This window comes from Etheostoma cragini, chromosome 1 (genome assembly GCF_013103735.1).
Source record: "Etheostoma cragini isolate CJK2018 chromosome 1, CSU_Ecrag_1.0, whole genome shotgun sequence".
NCBI classification, from domain to species: domain Eukaryota; kingdom Metazoa; phylum Chordata; class Actinopteri; order Perciformes; family Percidae; genus Etheostoma; species Etheostoma cragini.
Window position 1 is genome coordinate 13165081 of NC_048407.1, and position 20194 is coordinate 13185274.

The 20194-nt window shown below is 38.4% G+C and overlaps 2 protein-coding genes across 3 annotated transcripts in view; both read left to right on the plus strand.

Annotated features, from left to right (window-relative positions):
* Nucleotides 1-1640: 1640 nt before the first annotated feature.
* LOC117946441 (X-linked interleukin-1 receptor accessory protein-like 2) lies at nucleotides 1641-12696 on the plus strand. Its single transcript, XM_034874605.1, has 10 exons — nucleotides 1641-1760; nucleotides 5501-5747; nucleotides 7887-8067; nucleotides 8267-8411; nucleotides 10297-10359; nucleotides 10464-10587; nucleotides 10751-10896; nucleotides 11132-11233; nucleotides 11389-11531; nucleotides 11618-12696. The coding sequence occupies exons 1-9, from the start codon at nucleotides 1700-1702 to the stop codon at nucleotides 11526-11528; spliced, it is 1209 nt and encodes a 402-aa protein (XP_034730496.1). The 5' UTR covers nucleotides 1641-1699; the 3' UTR covers nucleotides 11529-11531; nucleotides 11618-12696.
* Nucleotides 12697-16823: 4127 nt separating this feature from the next.
* LOC117946433 (interleukin-1 receptor-like 1) overlaps nucleotides 16824-20194 on the plus strand; it is a 6121-nt gene continuing 2750 nt past the window's right edge. The window contains exons 1-5 of one of the 2 annotated variants that reach the window (XM_034874593.1): nucleotides 16824-16940; nucleotides 18124-18362; nucleotides 18769-18949; nucleotides 19152-19296; nucleotides 19378-19443. In XM_034874593.1, the coding sequence (XP_034730484.1) occupies nucleotides 18157-18362; nucleotides 18769-18949; nucleotides 19152-19296; nucleotides 19378-19443 (598 nt within the window). In that variant the 5' untranslated portion in view covers nucleotides 16824-16940; nucleotides 18124-18156. Of the gene's footprint in view, nucleotides 16941-18109; nucleotides 18363-18768; nucleotides 18950-19151; nucleotides 19297-19377; nucleotides 19444-20194 lie in introns of both variants that reach the window. The other variant, XM_034874583.1, reaches the window with a different exon arrangement.

Genomic DNA, 20194 nt, shown 5'->3' on the forward strand with positions numbered 1-20194 from the left:
GAACAACGTCATATTCAGGAGGGTGGACTCGATTTTTGCCTATTTATTTCTGCATTAACTTCAGACTTTCATATTAATAATTAAAAACAATCAGTAAAATAACAAGTATTATTTATTATTATATTAGTCAGTTTTAAATAAGTAAATAAATAGACTTACGTAAATAAATATTCATTAAATCCTAAATCCTAAAATAAATAAATGAGAGGAAAGATGTGTAAAGATGATAGAAATCAGTCATTGTAGTTTATTGAAGGAATAACTAGTTTTTATTTTTAAAAACCTTTTTTTTCTCAATTAATTTAATTTATTTCAGTTTTATTTCATAATTGCACATATGTTTTTTTATTTGCTTTCTATATGAGTGTCGGTCTGTAAAACACCATCCAGAGGAGGCACCCTTCTGATGTGTGTGTGTGTGTGTGTGTGTGTCACCTGAGTCACCTTTCTACAGTCACCTGAACTAAACAGTTCATATATCCTGCAAAACTCATTCCAAGCCACAATAACACACTGTCACTTAGAACACACTGATAGTCAGAAATTACAAACACTTTTAATCTTTACCGTTGAAATAATTAGAATAATTATACAAAATTATAAAAATGTTGCAATACGTAAAGAAAAGAGTAATTATTTCACATGAATTTATTTTATTTATAACGTAACCAGTTTTTAAGGCAAACAAGAACAAATAAAAATCAGCAGTTTGCTTCACTTGAGATATAATTACATACATTTTGTCTGTACAAACCGCCTCCTAACACTACCTCGTTTGTCGGGCTGTAAAAAAAGCATAAAAATGACTGTTTAACTGGGATGGGGTCAGTTGCCAGCCAATCAGCTGAGATGAATAGGAATATGAAGAAGAATGAATAAACAAGCCTAATCTAGTGAAGCATTGCTTACCAGCCTTCCAAACTTCCAGTTCAGAAAAAATTAAGCCCCTAACTCAATATCCAAGCTCTTGATAATTTTAGGAGTAGCAGTTTGAAGAAGCCTAGGAATTTGAAACAGCAGCTTAGGCTACTCCTCAATATTGGCAAGTGCAGTAGACAGAAAATAAAATGTCATAGTCAACTGAAGGAAAAATGAAAAATTCAGCTAATTAAATAAAGGGAGGTGGGTTGTGCATTTGGGGGAATTTGGACAAAGTGTTTCTATCAAGACAATTTCCGTTGCAATCACATGAATAGCGGGGATCTGGGAGGGCGTCGAGCAGCTGCCAAACACTGATAAGACCCAAACCTCCTTTCCACCACATGCAGTGTAAAAATCTAAAGCACCCATATTATTCTCATTTTTAGGTTCATAATTGTATTTTGAGGTTGTACCAGAATAGGTTTCCATGGTTTCATTTAAATAAAAAAACACTCTCCTTATTTTTGTTGTACCGCAAATTGCTGCAGATCCTGTTTCTGTTTAAGTCTCTGTTTTTAACTACAGACTGAGGCATAGTATAACTTGTAATTTTGTTAAACTGCTCAAACAACATTCTGGAGCGTATCTCCCAATGGGGCTCACATAATAACATGGCAGGAGCACAACAAGCTCAAAAAGGAGGCTGGTTATGTAATCACTCCTCCTTTTAGTTTCAGTTCTCCGTTGGATTTAATAAAAAGAGGACAATGTATAACTCAGTTGTAATTCCACAGAACGACACCAAGAAGTTTCCAAGAAGACACTAGACTGGATCCTGATGTGCTTTCTTCTCATCATGACTGTGAAAATACTTCTGATTCTCCTCACTTTAGCATCAGGTATGAGAATTACTACTCCGTCACTCCTGATGTCATTAGACACGTTGAATAATGTATACATCTCTAACGTCTGTAACAGGCATATCCAGACTATGTGGGATAAAAATTCATAATTCAAAATGAGAATACTTATTACCTAATCTTGTTTCATTATTAATACACTATGGATACATTTGCCTAGTCATTCTTAGTATGTAAGAAAATACTTTACTCCAGTGCTAAACTTGATACTTACTTACTTACTTACTTATACTTTACATTTGTTTTTTCCATTTTAGGTCACTTTAACTTTAAACTGTATTACATTTCAAAAGAAAATATTGTGCTCTTCACTTATTACATTATTGTTATTTTAATAGTTTAATTTTACTAGTGACTTTAAACTATTTAGTAGTTACTTACTTTTTAAAATTAAGGTGTCACACAAAAACCTATGAATTTAAAAATAACGAATTAAAGGACAATCCTGGCGCAAAATGAAGCTAGGGGTTAATAACGCGTACTGAGTCGACCGTTCTCTGGGATATGTTTTCATATTAATCGAATGTGTCTCTAGCTTGAAACAAGCTAGCGCAAACCGCTGATTGGCTTATAACACTAGTAGTCAGGGAACGGAGGAAGTGAAAATAAATCGTAAACTGAAAATAAATGTAACGTTTTAACATTAATTATGTTCATTTTATTCAAGCATATTTTATTAATCCTCAGTGTCCTTCTTGGCTAACAGCCACTGTGTGGATAGGGAGGTGTGCAGTGCAAGGTCACGGAAGACTTGTGGACGCGCCAACAATTATTTTTGTAATTACTTTGAATTCCTCACGGGGGGGAGACAGATACTACGCACTACAGCTTTAAAGAATAAACCAGTAGTTCCCAACTTCGCTATTCCGGCTGCTTGTCATGTTTCAGATATCTATGAGTTGTTTGCATTTCCACCTGTAGGAGCCACATTGTATGGTCTCATTTATTGATTATTGTACTGTGCGCTAATATTGTAGGTGGTGGGCGTTTTCCTGACGGTTTGAGCGGAAGTGATATATTTGTCTGCTTCACCTGTGCACCTGGTTCTTTGGGCCTTGACGGAGAGGGGGTGGAGCTGGGAAGGAACACTTTTGTTGACCGCACCGCACACAACGCAGCATGCTGTATTACACAATTATTTCTACTCACCAGTTAACAATAACATAAGGTAACAACAGTGCTAAGTGTATTGTACATATGTAATATGGAATCATTTCAATATGATCATGAGCGCGTGACATGTGTGCATCTCTCAGTATTTAGTCCCTCGCGGCAGCACTCTTTTGGACTGCTTACAGCCGCAACACCACCAAAGAGTCATTGCTTATCTAATCTAATATTTTCAATACATTAACCAGACAACTTAAATGATCCCATATTTTACAAAAAGTCAAAAAAATAACATAACATTTAAAACAACAATTCTCATCAGTCCATCCTTTGAGATTTAGCCTGTGACCGTATTGTACTATAGTTTGGGAACCACTGGACTAAACTGATATAAAGTATTTAAAACTAAGTTTACCTCGACAAACTACAATGGTAAATTGGGCTCAGGTCATGTTAATTGATTATTATAATCCTCGGAAAAATTGTTCCATAGAGCCAGGACTGACTAAATACATTTTAACAAATCTCGGATCTTAATTAATTCATCAGTTTAATTATTGATTCTAGGCCTTGTTGCCCTTACTGGTTTGATCACAAAAAAGGTATTACATTCCAAAAGTCCAGGTATTACATTCCAATAGTCTTAATGGCCCCTTTCCTACTTCCTACCTACTTCCTTTTGGTGCCCTTGCTCGGACCACACCAAGCTTCGAACTCTGCCTTCTTTTTGATCTCAACTACACACCTGTTAAGTGTTGAGTTGCATTAGATTGTGAATATATTGCAGTGACAAAAACAGCAAAACAACAGACAGACACATAAACACCTGGCAAAGTACTCCAAACTGCCTCTGTGGTAGTGTTTGCTACAGTAGGTGTCTTGAAGATCAAGTTGCATTGTTACACACACACACACACAAACTCACAAGGTTAGCAAAACCAGCGTTGCTTTTGCAGCTGGAAAATATCAACAATCCTCGTGAAATAAACATATGCCAAAGCATGCATCAGTGTGGAGTACTTAAGCAGAAGCTGCTGACCAACTTCCCAATTCCCTAATTTAGCCACAATTTGTGATGTCTTCAGATTGTGTCATAAAACTATAGTCTCAGCAACCAAACTCATGATAATGTTTCACAAAGGGCAAAATAGTATATATCAAGCTATATGTGAGCAAAATGCAAGAGAGTAGAATATATTGTGAGAACCTTAAGAACAAAAATCTTAATTTGTATATTACAATTTTCACTTAAAAAAAATATTCACGTGACCGTTATCTGAATGTGTATTCATTCACAAATGTGTAAGTTGAGATTTAAATGAAAATAATGGCAGCTGCAAACTTATAAACATAAAATATTATATATACTTACTTGTGTATGAAAAAATAAGTACAACCACAAGTACAACCTGTGGGAGACCTGGGTTCGATTCTCACTGTGATACACCAACCACTGTCTCCCTGAGCAAGACACTTAACCTCTAGTTGCTCCAGTGGCGTGCGAGTGGTCCAAAACAAACTAGAAGCTGTGGACATGAGTAGGAAATGGTTATCTAAGCTAAGTACAAATACTTGAAGCAGTCTTTTTTTTATCTGTACAAAAGCCAAAGTAAAAATAACAATTTTACAAGGATTTACGTGTGGCACTAAGTGCAGTGACTTCTTTCACTTTGTGATGGTTACTGGAAACTTCATGGCGACAACAAGATTTTATCTTTATTGCACTCAGTCAAGAATTAATCTTGCACAAAACCTCTGTTTCCAGTCATTGTGCTAAACTAAGCTACCTTGATATAACTTCATATTCTCCACACAGACATGTAAGTGTTGTCAATCTTTATCTTACTCTCGGCTGGTAAGTGCATACCTGGCAAATGTTTAACCATTCCTTTTAATAATCTTATACTGTAAATTCAGAATTGAAGCAATGCTTTGATTGGTTAACAGCAGTACATTGTCCATTAAGAGATACTTTGATTGCGAGACTAACCAGTCACATTTCAGTCAACGTGTGAGCATACAATGATATTTTTGGAAGTTCCTTCTTAATTTCCACAAACAAGTTCATGTTCTCTGGTAACCGAGTGGGGTATCTTACTATGGAAAGGGTGACTAATAATGGAAGCATGAGCCAGTCTAACCCCCTTTTTAAGTGCCTGTGCAATTCAAGCTTTCTTTCCTGAATACATCATACAAACTCCTCAATTGTGCTGGCGTGTGGATTTTTGTTGAACGTGGGGATCTAGTGTTAGGATTTGTGGAAGAAATATTTGCTCAGGCTCAGGTTACTTTTTTCTGTTGTGGCTGTTGTGACTCAAGTCTACCTATTTCTACCACTACGGAATGTTAGCTAGCATGTCGAGGTGAGTTGGGTGTCTGCTGTATTTTCTGCTAACCATTAAGGTTAATTTTAGCTTGTAACAGCTTAAAATGATTGGGCTGTCTTCTGACAGATGTGGTGTAGCTGGATCTTCCATGATTAGTCACGCCTGAGGGCACTTTCTATAGTTAGACATCTCACTGGGTTAACAGATTACTGTGGTTACCCTGGTAACCTAAAATTCTAGTTTTACTAACAAAAATTAACTAACATCTGTGAAACTTTGCAGGTGGATGTCCCCTGAGACCCAGAGAGATATTTGTCAAGGACGGTGAGATGGTGGTGCTGTACTGCCCTCGTTACAGGGGGTATGATGGCAAACTGATCTGGACCAGTTACACCACCCAGGTCATGGATCTGACCAACAACGTGTCATCAGCTGAGCAGAGGCAGATAGCCATGTTGATTCATGAGAGGAGCCTTGTGATTCTTAGTGCTTCTGTAAACCATCAGGGGAATTACTCATGCACTCAAAGGTAAATTTCCACAGAAACCCCAGTTAATAACATGCACGTATTTCCTTCCTGAGACAGGCATTGAACAAAACTGTAAATTTAAGGCATTTAAACACATTTTACACCTGAAGGATTATTTTGGCTAGAAGCTACTAAGATCACTGACAGATGAGGTTTTACATTAGTAATTCTATTAGTAATTATATCTTTAAGCTGGGAGAAGCCGTTTATCTTTGGTGTCATTGGGCAAAGAATCTATGTAAATCTTTCCACATGTTGTTTTTCAAGTAGACTGAGAGAAAACTGGACCTCTGCCTCTCTCCCTTGGCCCTGTTTAGGCATTAAACAATCTGTGAAAGTTGTGTTTACTGCAGCCAAAGGCTTGCAGCTAATTCAAGGCTAAACTATCAGATGATAGACTTCATTGTGGTCAATCTATTTACAGTAAACACAGGAATGGAATTATGTAGGGGGCAGACATTTGCTGTGAAAACAGTTGGGAGAGCTGGTCTGCCAGGGTTAGCCTTTACAACACCAGCTAGTTTGTCATCGGCTAGTTTGTTGGCTAGTTTGTCACGTTTTATCTCACACAACTTTTGGAGTCTCCTTGTTGCATGGCCGCATTACAAGGACTAGAGGCCGAAGCCGTGGCATCGCCTACTGCTGCCTTCCAAACAAGGAAACACCAGGGGCTGTGTGAGAGGAAGCGTAAATGTGGCGCGCGGCAAGGTTGTCTGAACCATAGTCTACATGAGGTCTGAGTTCCAACAGGCTGTGCCAAGAGAAATCTCAATCATTTCCAATCAGCAGAGACAGAGAGCGTAGGTACAGTACATGTTAGGACATAACATAGGCACAGGTTAATTATTGCTATAATAATTGTAACATGCTAGGTAACATTAGTAATTAAACCTAAACAGCTAATGGTGTCCAAACTGCCTGCGTGCTAATCCTGGCAATACGGCGATTTGTCGACTATGCGACAGTACGTTGCGTGGTTATGATGCAACCTTGGCACAGACTTTCAGACTCATTGCTCACGTCACATCTACGTCGCAAGCTCAGTTGGAGGCTTTGAAGTAACACTCAGCTATCACCAGAAAAGTGCTTCTAATATCCTTCACTGGTCTCCGTCCAGAACAACGGGATCTGTCGGCCCATTTCTTTAACTGTCTATGCTCAAATCAGATCTCCACAAACCAATGGGTGACGTCACACATTAGCAGTCCAATAATAATACAGTCTATGGTTCCACCAAAACAACTTCCTTCTTTTTTACATAGCTTCCACCGTCATAGAGTCCGGCGCTTAGCGCCGCCCAAGACAATTGGGATTATTTTAAAGACAAGCCAATAAGCCAGAGCATGTTTTTCTCCCGTGCTGTGTGGACTAGCCAGACCTTGTTTCGCAGTGCTGTGAAGGTAGGTCTGGCAATGCAAGACTATCTTAACTCTACAGAACTGTTTTCCGTGAGGAATGCCAAGGCCTTTTGATTGGAGGAGAGAAGGATGGACAACCTATAGACCTCTATAAGAGTCTGACACTGTATTAACTTTTGTTACTCTGCGGGCCTAACTTTGATCCCTTTTAATAAAGGATCATATTGCATCTTGGTCTCCTTTAAAAAGTACCGGTTTAACTTTGGTGCGAAATAAAATCTTTAACAGTAGTTTAGCCCTCTGTTGACCCTAGTTTACGGCTGCGGCTGATTCAAGTTAATGTTTCTGTTGCCATCTAGAGCCTCAAATCACAGTATACCATCTCAAAGGGCTTTCTAAAGAAAACAGAACGGTCAATCTCATAGAATTGCTGCTACATACCAGCATTCCATTGGTATAAAAATGAAAGATTATTGGTGCCCATGCCCGTGCTTTCCTTATGGGAGGTGCTAGACAGAGAAGGAAGAGTGAGAGCTGCAGGTGTCACTCTGCTTTAAATTCTGCCCGTTGGCAGCATGAAACCTTGTCAGCCACAAACCAACTGCCATTTAAAGGCTGTTGTTATGTGGTGATGGCAGGCAGGTACAGATCTTGCCAAATAATACCAAAACAAACTGGATCTACTCTCCGTCTCTACTTTCACATTCATTCATTGTTAGTGGTTGTGATTTAAATGTAAAGTGAAACCTTCATATTAATCATATCTTTTATGAAATGGCAGGAATGCCAGCACCTGGTTCAGGCTGACAGTTGTCACAACCCAGTCCAGAGATTACAAAGAGAGGTTCCAGTACCCTGCAACATGTTCCACAAATGAGGCCTTCACATTGCATTGCCCTGATGTGAACATACCTGCTGGAAACATCCCGAATATTACCAGCAATGGCATTATATGGCACAAGGTATGTAAAAACAGCAGTTATACCATATAGCAAGCTCCAGAAATGTGGTCAGGACTTCTGATTGCATGTTGTCACCCGTCAGATTTGAGAAAATAAAAATAAATCATTAATTATTACAGAATGTGGAGTTTTGTTCTATTTTAGGTTGATTTTAATTAATTTCCCGTTGCAAAACTGTTCTTCGTTTTCCATCTTGTAGGAGGGCGAGTCCTTGCCAACAGACAGTTACTTCTCAAGTGTGGAAGAGAAGGATGGTGGTGTCTACACCTGTACCAGATCGTATCTGTGTTATGGTCAAATATGTAACATGACCTTTACAGTTGTGCTTAATGTCCAACAAAAGGGTAAGAAAAGAGTACTTTTTTGATCTGATCTCCATAGATTTAATGTTGTTGTTTTTTAAGATAATTTTTGGGGCATTTTTAAGCCTTTATTGACAGGACAGCTGAAGACATGAAAGGGGAGAGAGAGGGGGGAATGACATGCAGCAAAGGGCCGAAGGTCGAAGTCGAACTCCGGCCCGCTGCTTTGAGGACTGCACTTCTATATATGGGCGCCTGCTCTACCAACTGAGATGATTGATTGAGATGATGAACTAATATTTTTAAATAGTATTTTTAGGGGTCCAAGCCAGGGGGGGCTGGGAATGGCGTTTGATGTGCAACACGGTTCACAGATACAGAGGAGCTGTAGAACCTAATTGTTTCCTAAGGATTATTATTTTTCTCCACCTATAAGTGGGCGGCTGTGGCTCAGTGGTGGAGCGGTTGCCTGCCAATTGGAAGGTTGGTGGTTGAATCCCTAGCCCTGCAGTCCCATGTCGAAGTGTCCTTGGGCAAGACACTGAACCCCAAGATGCCACAGATGCTGCGCATCGGAGTGTGAATGTGTTTGAGTGTTTATCTAATGAGCAGGTGGCACCTTGTACGGCAGCCTCGGCCACAGTGTATGAATGTGTGTGAATGGTGAATGTTTCCTGTACTATGTAAAAGCGCTTTGATTAGTCGTTAAGACTAGAAAAGCGCTATATAAATACAGCACATTTACATAAGGGATACTACAGCCTAAACCGTACATGGTACGGGGATGCCATTTTCAGGACTGGTCCAAATCCAACTTCCACTATCAGATGGCACTATAGCAGAAACAAACGTGTTTTGCCTTATAACTCCCAAACTGTACATTGCACATTAAAAATACTAATAGTAGTCATAGTAGAAATAGTAGTAAAAAGTTCTGGAAAAAGCAAAATTACGCACAAATTTGTATAGCTAGCTACGAAAACACACATCTCTTCCAAAATAAATGTTATCAATGCGCAACGTTAGATTCTGGTTTGCCATGATGCTTTGATGATCCCCACCAAATAAAAGGAATTGGCCACTAGGGGGCGCTACAAGAACAACAAGATATCTCATGAACGGCTCATCTGATTTTTACAAAATTTAGAAGATAGCCTACCATCCAGGGGTACTCCCGAGGAAACACCTACAACAGGATACTGATTTGTGAAAGTAGGCCTGGCCTATGGGACCCAAGTTTGGATACACCACTTACACTAAGGTGAGAAACTTCAAATTTACACTGTAGATATACAATGGTTTAGACCTCACACACTAAAAATTACAAATATGGACCACTAGGTGACGCTATAATGACATCACACGTGTTTTTGATTACAACCCTCACATCACACATGACGCATTATACCCCTTACATCGACGTCTTCCTTGAATCAAGCTGAATCTGATGAAACAGGCCATATTTTTTGCAATATTGCGCAATGTGCAAAACTTTCTTTTTCAAACTCCTTCTAGGCCGTGTAACCATCTGGACAAAACCTGATCTGCAGATGGACCTGACTAAAAGCTATCAAAAGAATTTTGTTACGTTAAACTATGTGCATTATATTTCACTACAGACTTTGGAGCTCGCACTTAGTTTGGCGTCGTGCTTTGGGTTTTCCTTTTGAGGGCTCCGCTTTTGTGAGCTCCGCTTGTCCTCAGGGGCGGTTGACTTGCACCAGGGGGACTTGTGTTGGGAGGCTTGGACCTCTTCATACCTGCTTGTAGTTCTAGTTTTTATTTTAAATGTTGTAAAAAAAATCTATTTCATTTATTTCTTGTCTATGCACTAATGTACCAATACACCAAAGCAAATTCCCTGTATGAGACAACCTACTTTGCAAAACAATGTAATTCTCACTTGTTTTCTCTAATATTTGCACAGACAAATCTGGACAATCAGTGATAGTTTCACCCAGCGAAAGCGGTGTATTTCATGTAGATTTAGGTGAGTTGCTGTCTTATTGGGTAGATGCACACATATACACACATGTGGTTATGGCTTTCAAATAAAATAATAATTAATCATCTTATAAACTCTGCTTTTTCTAGGTTCAACAAAGGTGATTGATTGTAAAGCTGTTATGTATTCAGACTTTGATGAGGTATTCTGGTTAAGTGGGAAATCTCTCGTGGAAACGGACAACAGCTTACCAGTTTTCTCCAATTCCACAAGGTAAACACTTTGCACAGATGTAATGGCTTTCACAACACTCCTTTGTACCGGGGGTGCAAATGTTATACGTAGTCACACGCACACGCACACGCACACGCACACGCACACACACACACACACACACACATCAGAGTTACTGTAATCTTTGTCCTTTTCTTTTCAGAGAAAATAATGATGGAGAAATAAAGATGACAGCATCTCTCGTCTTTAAAAAAGTGTCAGAGGAGGATCTATTAAAAAATTACACCTGTAACCTGGAATCTGTATTTGGACACTCTAGCTTTGTCACCATCAACTTGGCCCAAAAATGTATGTGAGATGGATGGATAGATAAAGCTTCGGCTTTCCTATTCTTGCTTTTGTATATGGTTCTTTCCAGCAGGGTTAAATTTACTATCATAAAGCTCCAACTAATGACCCTAAATTGTACTTAATCAACACATCTCTAATCCATACATTCAAATTACAGGGATGTTTCATCTGGCATTTGCTACTTTAAAGGAATAATATTTGAAGGAGTTATTTGTCCTTTATGTCCCTACAGTGTCCTTTTCCTCCCTCTACCTCACTTTCTGCATCTTGTGCGTCGTGGTGGTGACTGTTGTTGCAGTTGCTGTGTATTTGAAGCTAAAAATGGACACCTCAGGTAGGATAAATGTTTGAATGTTTTGTTCACTTTTGTTATTCACGTTTTGAAGAACTTTTGTTAACAGGTGTATATTGTTCCTAGAACGGTGTTCATAAGCAGACAGCCATCTTGTCTCCTACCTAAGCTTGTTTTGTTTGTTTTTGTCATCTTAGATGGAAAGAGCCATGATGCCTTTTTGATCTGTTACAAGAGCAGCACAGATGCAGGACTACATGAAAATGACAGAAAAGGGCAGGAGAATGTTTTGGAAGAGAACTTTGGTTACAGTCTCTGTCTTGATCGCAATGTCTGAAAGGTAGGTATTTAAAGTTATACTCTAATGAAAATCTACCTGAAAGTCATAATGAAGCAGTGTATAGTCTAAACTCTGATTGGTTGCAGCAGTAGCAGAGGCAGTGCCGGACTGTATAGAGCAGAGTCGCACAGTGAAACAGATGTATTGGGATCAGGTTTGTTACCAGAGGCCTTACAGCTGGAAACTGTGTCACCTGGAAGGGCGTAAACTCCATGCCGGCCTCCGCCTCCTTCTGGAAGCAGCTACGTTATTACCTACCTTCCCCGCAGCATGCACCAAAAACAAGGCTTTTACCTCAGATAAATTACTGTTAAATTATTTATTTACAATGAATGTATCATATTTATTGTTTTAATCAGCTATGTAATAACAATAATAATAACAACAATAACAATAAAACATTTTATTTAAAGAGCGTTTTCCATGATACTCAAAGAGTATTATGTCATGTATTCAATTATTACATGTATAAATGTGTATTTGCCTTGAATGTATTTTATATTTAATATGTATGTTTTTATTTCTATTTACAATTTGTTAATCTATTTTATGTTGTATCTTTTATATTTAATAAAATCCTACTGTTTTAGTTTATTTGAGCTTCCCAGCGAAGGTATTTCACAGTATTGTAACCCGAGTTAGCTTTTTAGACTTTAAGTATATTGTTTTGATTTTACATTTTGCAGTCAGATGTTCTCATCAACTTGCTGAGGGGCAGACAAACTGTGATTAGTCTCACATTGCCAGACAGATCTCCACAGCGCTGCGGAGAAAGGGAGCTGTGATAAACCCATAAACAAAACTCTTGGCCCTCTAAAAAGCCATTCTCTATGGGCCCCTCCCAGCATCCACAGCCATTCATTGTAGCATTTTGTTGGGCCTTGTGGGTACAGGGGTCCCTTTTGCCCTCCAGTTCAACGCCCCTGCCCACAAATAGCAAAGAGTAATCAAGTGTTGGTTGACAGCTAAACCAAGGCTGGACTTCTATCCATCCGGTGGCTGGAAACACAATGTTGCTCCATGTTTGTTGAATAAGTATATCATTGTTTGCATCATGATGGTGGTATTTTATGTCAGCTCATTTGATGTGTTTCTGCCACCTAGTGGGAGTTTTTTCAAAAAAACAAATAGTACATTGCGTTTCTGTGACTTAGCCACCCTCGTGTTCCACCAATCACCTTATGGGAAGCAGCAGCAGCAGTAAGAGAGGTTTTGTTGTAAAATCATCAAATAATCAGAAAAAGGATATGTAGACATGAAAGGATTTTGACTTGGTTTTAAATTGATCAATTTAGCTACTTCCACACATGTCCAACAAAACTTTACAGGAAGATAGAAGTAGCTAAAAACCTAAAATACACACCTACATAAGCGCATGAAAAAAAGGTTTATGGCCTATGTGAAAAGCAACAATGACCAACAACATACAATGTCTACGTACAAATCAAGTGTTCTGATTTGAAAAGTAGGCACACATTAATGTAGGCATTGAATTCATTAAATGGCTATTACTGAAAAATGCTGACCATAAAGTGTATCCAAAACATGTGTTGATCATGACTTTGGCCACTTGGGGGCAGCAGAAGGTGCTCTAAGCGACGGGTGATGTGACTTCTTGTTGACATTCAAAGTATTGACAAACAACACAGAGGCTAACTTGCTCCTCCCTCTTCCTCATCCCCCCCCCCCCCCCCCCCCCCCCCCCCCCAAAAAAAAACCCCACATTCAGTTAATATGTATGTATGTGTGTGTGTGTATCATTTGCATCACAACTTGATGCAGAAAACAAAATGCACCAATTCACCATTATGCAGAAAAATGAAGTGTTTGATGCTCACAATTTTGCCCAAAAGTGGAGATCTTAATTACCCCCCCCACCCCACCCTCTCAATGTTGAACCCAAAGTTATGCCCTTGTTTCTGCGTAGGGCGCGGCAACAATGCGGTTCTCTCTGCACATTTCAGAGCGCAGTGTGTTGTTTATGAAGGTAAATTTGGTGCAAAAGTGAGAGCCGATGTGAGCACTTGTAAAATATGACTTGAGAGCTTGTAAAAAAATCTTTACTCGTGTTTTTTTCACTTGAGTCACTTTTCCAGTACAACCACAACTCAGTGATAACCTCTCGAATCTAACGCTCCAGTGTGCTCTCTCGCATCCCACAGCGCCATGTTTGCGCTCTCGAGTTTTGCAACGCTTCTTGCGATACATTTGGTGCTAAACTAATTTGTACCTGTAGACTTAGTCTGTGGAGCTCTGAGCCAACAGGACGGCCGGGGACAGCACGGTTTCTATCGCCTGAAGAGGGACAACTCTGTCCGGCTTATTTATGTAGCATGAAAGCTAGTGTTAGCTAACTAGCAGCCAGCCAGCTGCTGGCTGTGGAAAAAAAAACACAAGTACAGATTTTTTTTACAAGCTCTCAAGTCATATTCTACAACTGCTCACATCGCATCTACGAGTACAGATTCTTTTTAGAAGCTCTCAAGTCATATTTTACAAGTGCTCACATTGCATCTACGCGCTCTCACTTTTGCACCAAATTTAACTTCACAGTTGTTCACGCTTTGGTGCCCCAGATGAAACAAAACTACAACAAAGGAAGTTTAAGAGTTCAGGTTTCATTTCTTGTCATTTATCATGGAGTGGAAAAATATCAGCATGAAATTATAACATCCTAGTACAGACAATATGCAACATGAGCCTTCTCAACTGATCTAGTCTCATTAAAGTCTCCTCTATCACATATAAAAAAGTCCTAACAAATGCAAGTGGTGGAAAGTATTACAAAATACCGAAATTGGTGATGCCAATTTTCCCATTGCAGCCCATATTCAAGGGTATCTACCTTCTTTTCAACTTGGACCCTATTTTCCTATGTTTTTGTGTCTACGTGACTGATGGCAACACCAATCTTTGAAAGTGGTCCAGTATTGTGTCTTTTTAAATGGAGTCTTGCGAGTTTGGTGATGGAGAGTTACGGTCTGTTTTCTGTTAAACAAAAAGGATCTTACTCCATAACAAAGAGGTCAATCTCGGTAGGGGAAATTTCCATAATGTTGTCAGAGATTTAGAATAACAATCTGACCCTGTCAGTGGAAAAAGTAACAACACTTTTAGTGGACACAAACTGACAGTGTGCATTTTACATTGCAGCATTGGTTCATGGCTGCTGATTACAGCGTTCTCACTCAATACTGGACCACAGATATCAAAGGATTTTAAAGAATTTGGTTCACTTTAGTCACTTATACACCAATGCATAGGAAGATAGTGTCCAAGTGGAAAAATACAGAACGCTAGTACAGAAACATTATTTATGTAATACATTATTTACAACTTAAATTGTAAAAACTGTAAAGATGAGAAAGTTTGTAATTTCTGCATTGGTGTTTGATGCTAGTGTTTTGACTCTCAGTGTGTTCTCAGTGACAGGGTGTGTTATCTGAGTGAGGATCGTTCATAGTTTGGTGCACTGAGCCTGTTTTGAGATGTGTTAAGAGATGTGTTGTTTGGAATGAGTTTTGCAGCTGATGTAAACTGGTTAGTTCAGGTGACTGTTGGTAAACACTAACACATGTTCTCTCCCAACAGGAAAATTTAGTCAAATGTGTCAGGTCTGCCCTTATAAAATAGACAACAGTCTGTTGTATCGACCATAGATTGTGTTTTACACTGCAGTTTCTCTTAAAGTCTCTATATTTTAGTTTTGTTGGGTTTAGTAATGCATGCATTTTGATTCTTTTTCTGCAGAAATTCAATACAAAAATGAATGAGCCATCTCAGAGTAGCAGATTTGAGTTGCGCATGCGTCACTTTGCAACAAGTAACCTACAAGATGCTAACGGGAGACTTCTGTTATGTAATAAAGTTTGTTCACCGCTGGCTACAAGTTAGCAATCAAACAAACAAAGGCGGTCACTTGAAGGGCGTTTTAAACTAACGTTAGCAGCAATCAAACAATCATAGATAGCTGAAACGTTTTTGAAAAGATTCCCATTGACTGTTATTGTTTGTAATGATAAAAGTTTATTATTTCATGGATTTCACAAATTTCACTGTGACACTTTATGATGTAAACCGTTTAAATCTGAGCATGCTCGACTCAAATCTGCACTTGACTAACATCGGGCAGAGACAGCATGTATGGTTTATGAAAAAAGGAAAAAAAAAGAGACAGAATTGTCCTTGTACACTTCTTCCTCTCCCTCGTGCAGGACTTTTTCATACTTTCTTTGTGTTTATCTTTACTGTATTTTTCCTTTTCCACACAAAATCCGCCCAGATAGGTCCTCCTTCTACTTTATGTACTACTGTATACTACTACATATCAGAATCAGCTTTGGCCCGGTTTCTGGCAACAAACAAGGAATGCGACTTTAGTTACTGTAATCTTTGCTCTCAAAGCTCACTTACTGTAACATACAAAGAATACTGTAAAAAAGATGGTCATGCAATTGAAAGAGCCTCTACCCCTGAGTGTGTTTCTACATGGAACTCAGCTGTGATTGATCTATTTGCACTTCAGTCAGCTGTTTCTCTCATTTACAGTAACAAGGGAATACTTTTTTAAGGGTTTCAATTTATAATATGAGCAGCTGATTCATTTTGACTTTAGCCTAAGATTTAGAACATGATGTTATCTGTTCTGTATTTTGTGACATGTGATAATTATATAGCCTACACAGAGGTTGTGCTTACTGTGTTAGGAGTTTAGGAAAGTTGTTAAAAGTATTGAAAAATTGTCATAGCAATCGTGAAAAAAGTGTATACACTGTACTGTTTGAGAGAAACGGGTTAAAGAGCAAAGATACCATTATGTCCAGGTAAGATATCTAAGGTTACATATACAGTTATAAAAACGGGTGAAAAGCACTACAACTTTACATTAGGAAAATGTGTTCTTACTGTTGTTCAGAAAGTAATGGAGGTGAAAGCAAACACCACATTCAACAGTATTTAGAGATGATGCAGACGTCCAATGCGATAAAGAAAACTTGCTGCAAGATTCTGGAGAGAGGCAGGATTAGTAACCCTATTCTATGATACTGTAATGTACTTTTAGTTTTTTGTCCCAGTAATTTCATAAATTACTAGAGATAAAATACTACATATTTATTTACAGTTGCAATTTGTGGGAGATTTTCCATTTTTTTTCTCAACAAATGCTTGTATTTTCGGTCCATATGAATAATTTCTTGGTGGGAGATGTGGAGGGTGTTAACATTGCAGTAGCACTGTGTGACACTCTTTCTTTAGTTTCACTTTTATCATCCACCGATGGGGTTTCACATGATTGGGGAAATGTTCAACTCTGCATGTGGAAACTGTTTGGCCAGAGCATGCTGCAGCTTAACATGATGGTGAAAGTACTTCTGCTCCCTCTGTTTTGCCTCCTTACATTATTAACAGGTAAGAAAATGTTCTTAGTGGTTTTAATACATAGAGAGATAGATAGATAAATTTCCTCTTGTGATTATTAGCATTCATATAATAATGGGTCATGATTAAGTGAGTACAAAGTAAGTAGAGTGATTAGGCTACTTTAGTGAATGTAGCCTACTTGACACAAGCAAAACCCCTGAAATTTAATATTGGTAATCTTCATAGTGGTCCTGACACAATAAATTACAATAATGGCACAATTTGTTCTATGCTACATTGTGACATGCAGATGTGATTATCCTGTATATTAAACATGCCAATACTACAAACACTTTGGTATCTTACTGTGCATTGGCACATCGCTTAGTATTTTTGCACTGTTGATTTCCACAAATGTGACTTATTTTCCATCACACAAAATCACAAGACTTTAGAAAAAAGGATGTGGTTACTCCCATTTTACTTTCACAGCGGTCCCATGCACCAAGCTCATGCTGTTTCACCAATGACCCAATATGCAAAACATTATTACCAGAGTAAGTCTTATCAAAATTTCACTTAAGTTTAGATTTTCTTCGAATGACTAGTCTACATCCCCTATGAAAGAAATTTGCTTATTGGTTGACAGCAGTAAAATTGTTCATTGACGGACATTTGGATTGTGAAATTAGAACATTTTAATCCCAGGGGAAAAATGTTTGTCCTACTTCTAGTTAAAGGTGTTTTAAAGATTATCTCATTAGCATAAATACATGGCACATGGTTTTAGTTTCAAACAGGAGAACAGTAATCCAACTTATCATTGTATTATGGGGCTGTAACAACAGCCTCATAACCAATGAATAACACACAGAGATTCACCCAAAGTAACTTTCATCACGTCATTAACTTTTCTAACTTTGTATGGGTCAGGGCTCAGCACCCGAAATGTGGACTAAAGCATTATAACTAATAAATAACAGAAAACTATTTAGTGAACTCTTCACATATTTATATAAAGAGGGGTTACAGGCAAGAGTCTGACTCATTTTCATATTGACCAGTGCGATAGACAAATCAGTTTGTATCCAAGCCTTTCTTTATAAGGGGGCGGGAAGCCATAGCTCCACTGATACTGGTTTTAATTGGCCACTTTTAAGTTAATGTTATAGTTTTACAAACTAAAATCAACAGAAATTTGTGACACTCATTTACAGGTGTGTGTTCCCAGAGAGCCAACAATATATTTGTCAAGGATGGTGAGATGGTGGCGCTGTACTGCCCTCATTACATAGGGTATGATTGTGGTGATGCCAAACTGATCTGGACCAGTTACACCACCCAGGTCATGGATCTGACCAACAACGTGTCCTCAGCTGAGCAGAGGCAGATGGGCATGCTGATTCACGAGAGGAGCCTTGTGATTCTTAGTGCTTCTGTAAACCATCAGGGGAATTACTCATGCACTGGGTAAAGTCCAGTCAGTCCTACAATGATCCTGACTTTGTTTTATATGCTTATATTCTGAAATTACATTTCCCTGGCACATTTTACAAAATGCACTGACACTGTGTAGGCTTTCTAATTTCAGTTAAACAGTAAAGGAGTATACTTTTTTGACATTGTTATTTTGCATTTTTATTCAATCAGTCATGCAGATAGGCTCCTAAAATCATAAGTCATTGCTATGTGATGCTTTGGAGATTTATTTGTAAGATTCTGTTTTGTCTCAGCCTAGATGCAATACATTATAAATTTACAGTACCGGACAGAAATGTAAAGCCGTCTTTACTTTCACATTCATTCATCGTTAGTGGTTGTGATTTAAATGTAAAGTGAAACCTTCACATTAATCTTTTCTTTGGTGACATGGCAGGAATGCCAGCGCCTGGTTCAGGCTGACAGTTGTCACAACACAGTCCGGGGATTACAAAGAGAGGTTCCAGTACCCTGCAACATGTTTCACAAATGAGGCCTTCACATTGAATTGCCCTGATGTGAACATACCTGCTGAAAACATCCCGAACATCACCAACAACAGCATTATATGGCACAAGGTATGTAAACACAGCAGAAATAACATATCATATTTTAACTCCAGAAATGTGGTCAGGACTTCTGACTGCATGTGTAACCCATCAGACTAAAACATTAAAAAAATATCTTTTGTTTAAGCATACCACGGTATGGGGGGGAGTGTCGAGTTTTGTTCTATTTGGGGCTGACTTTCATTAATTTACTTAATTTTCCATCTTGTAGGAGGGCGAGTCCTTGCCAACAGACAGTTACTTCTCAAGTGTGGAAGAGAAGGATGGTGGTGCCTACACCTGTACCAGATCGTATCTGTGTTATGGTCAAATATATAACATGACCTTAACAGTCGTGCTTAATGTCCAACAAAAGGGTAAGAAAAGAGCAATGTTTTAACTGTGTTTGTCTTCATATGTTAGAAAAGAAATAACGTTTTTTCTTATTTTTTGCACAGAAAAAACTTCAATAGATACCGCAATCAGAGAACCACAGAATAATCATGTGTTTTATGTAGATTTGGGTGAGTTTCAATCTCTTCTTGTATTGTGAATACACTTGTATGAGGGGCCGTTAGGGACTTTATTCAGAATTACCTCTCACGAACACATGTGAAATGCTCTACATAAACAAGTAGAGGATAATTCGCTCACACACACTACTGAAACGCTCTCACACACACTACTGAAACGCTCTCACATACACTACTGAAACGCTCTCATACATACATGTGAAACGCTTTTATGTGTACATTAAGATGATCAGTAGCCTAGTACGCGTGTACAAAGTTGCATTCTGCCTGTTACGTTACTCCACCCTTTGAGTTTGTTTCTTTTTTGAAAGTTTTCTTTTCTTTTTGTTCGTTCTTATTTTTTCACTGTAACTCTCTGAAGTCCTGCCTTTTCCAACGATGTTGTTTGAGAGAGTTTTTGTGTTTTATTTAAAGGTTTAATGCTGCTTCCACCGGGTCACTAGGGTGGCCACGATAAAAAAGTAGGACACTTTGTGTACATAGGGACACGCAAACAGATATTTGTTTGGTATGATCCCGTTTTAAATTTTATTATGTTAAAATTCTCGTCATCAATAATAATAATTAATGAATATGTTCATTAATTATTATTATTGATAACGAGAATTTTAATATATAACTGTGCCATAATTATTGTGCAATACCATTCCATATTCACTGTGCGATCTATTGCCCATGTGCAACTGCTGCTGCTGCTACAATTTGTGTTATCTGTTGTTTGTGAATTCTTACTTTTATTTTT

Excerpts from the sequence above, each read along its gene's own strand:
- LOC117946441 (XM_034874605.1), top strand. The coding sequence starts at position 1,700 with ATGTGCTTTCTTCTCATCATGACTGTGAAAATACTTCTGATTCTCCTC. Across the intron at positions 8,412-10,296 it reads GCTTAATGTCCAACAAAAGG|ACAAATCTGGACAATCAGTG; the intron begins GTAAGAAAAGAG and ends ATATTTGCACAG. Across the intron at positions 10,360-10,463 it reads TGTATTTCATGTAGATTTAG|GTTCAACAAAGGTGATTGAT; the intron begins GTGAGTTGCTGT and ends TGCTTTTTCTAG.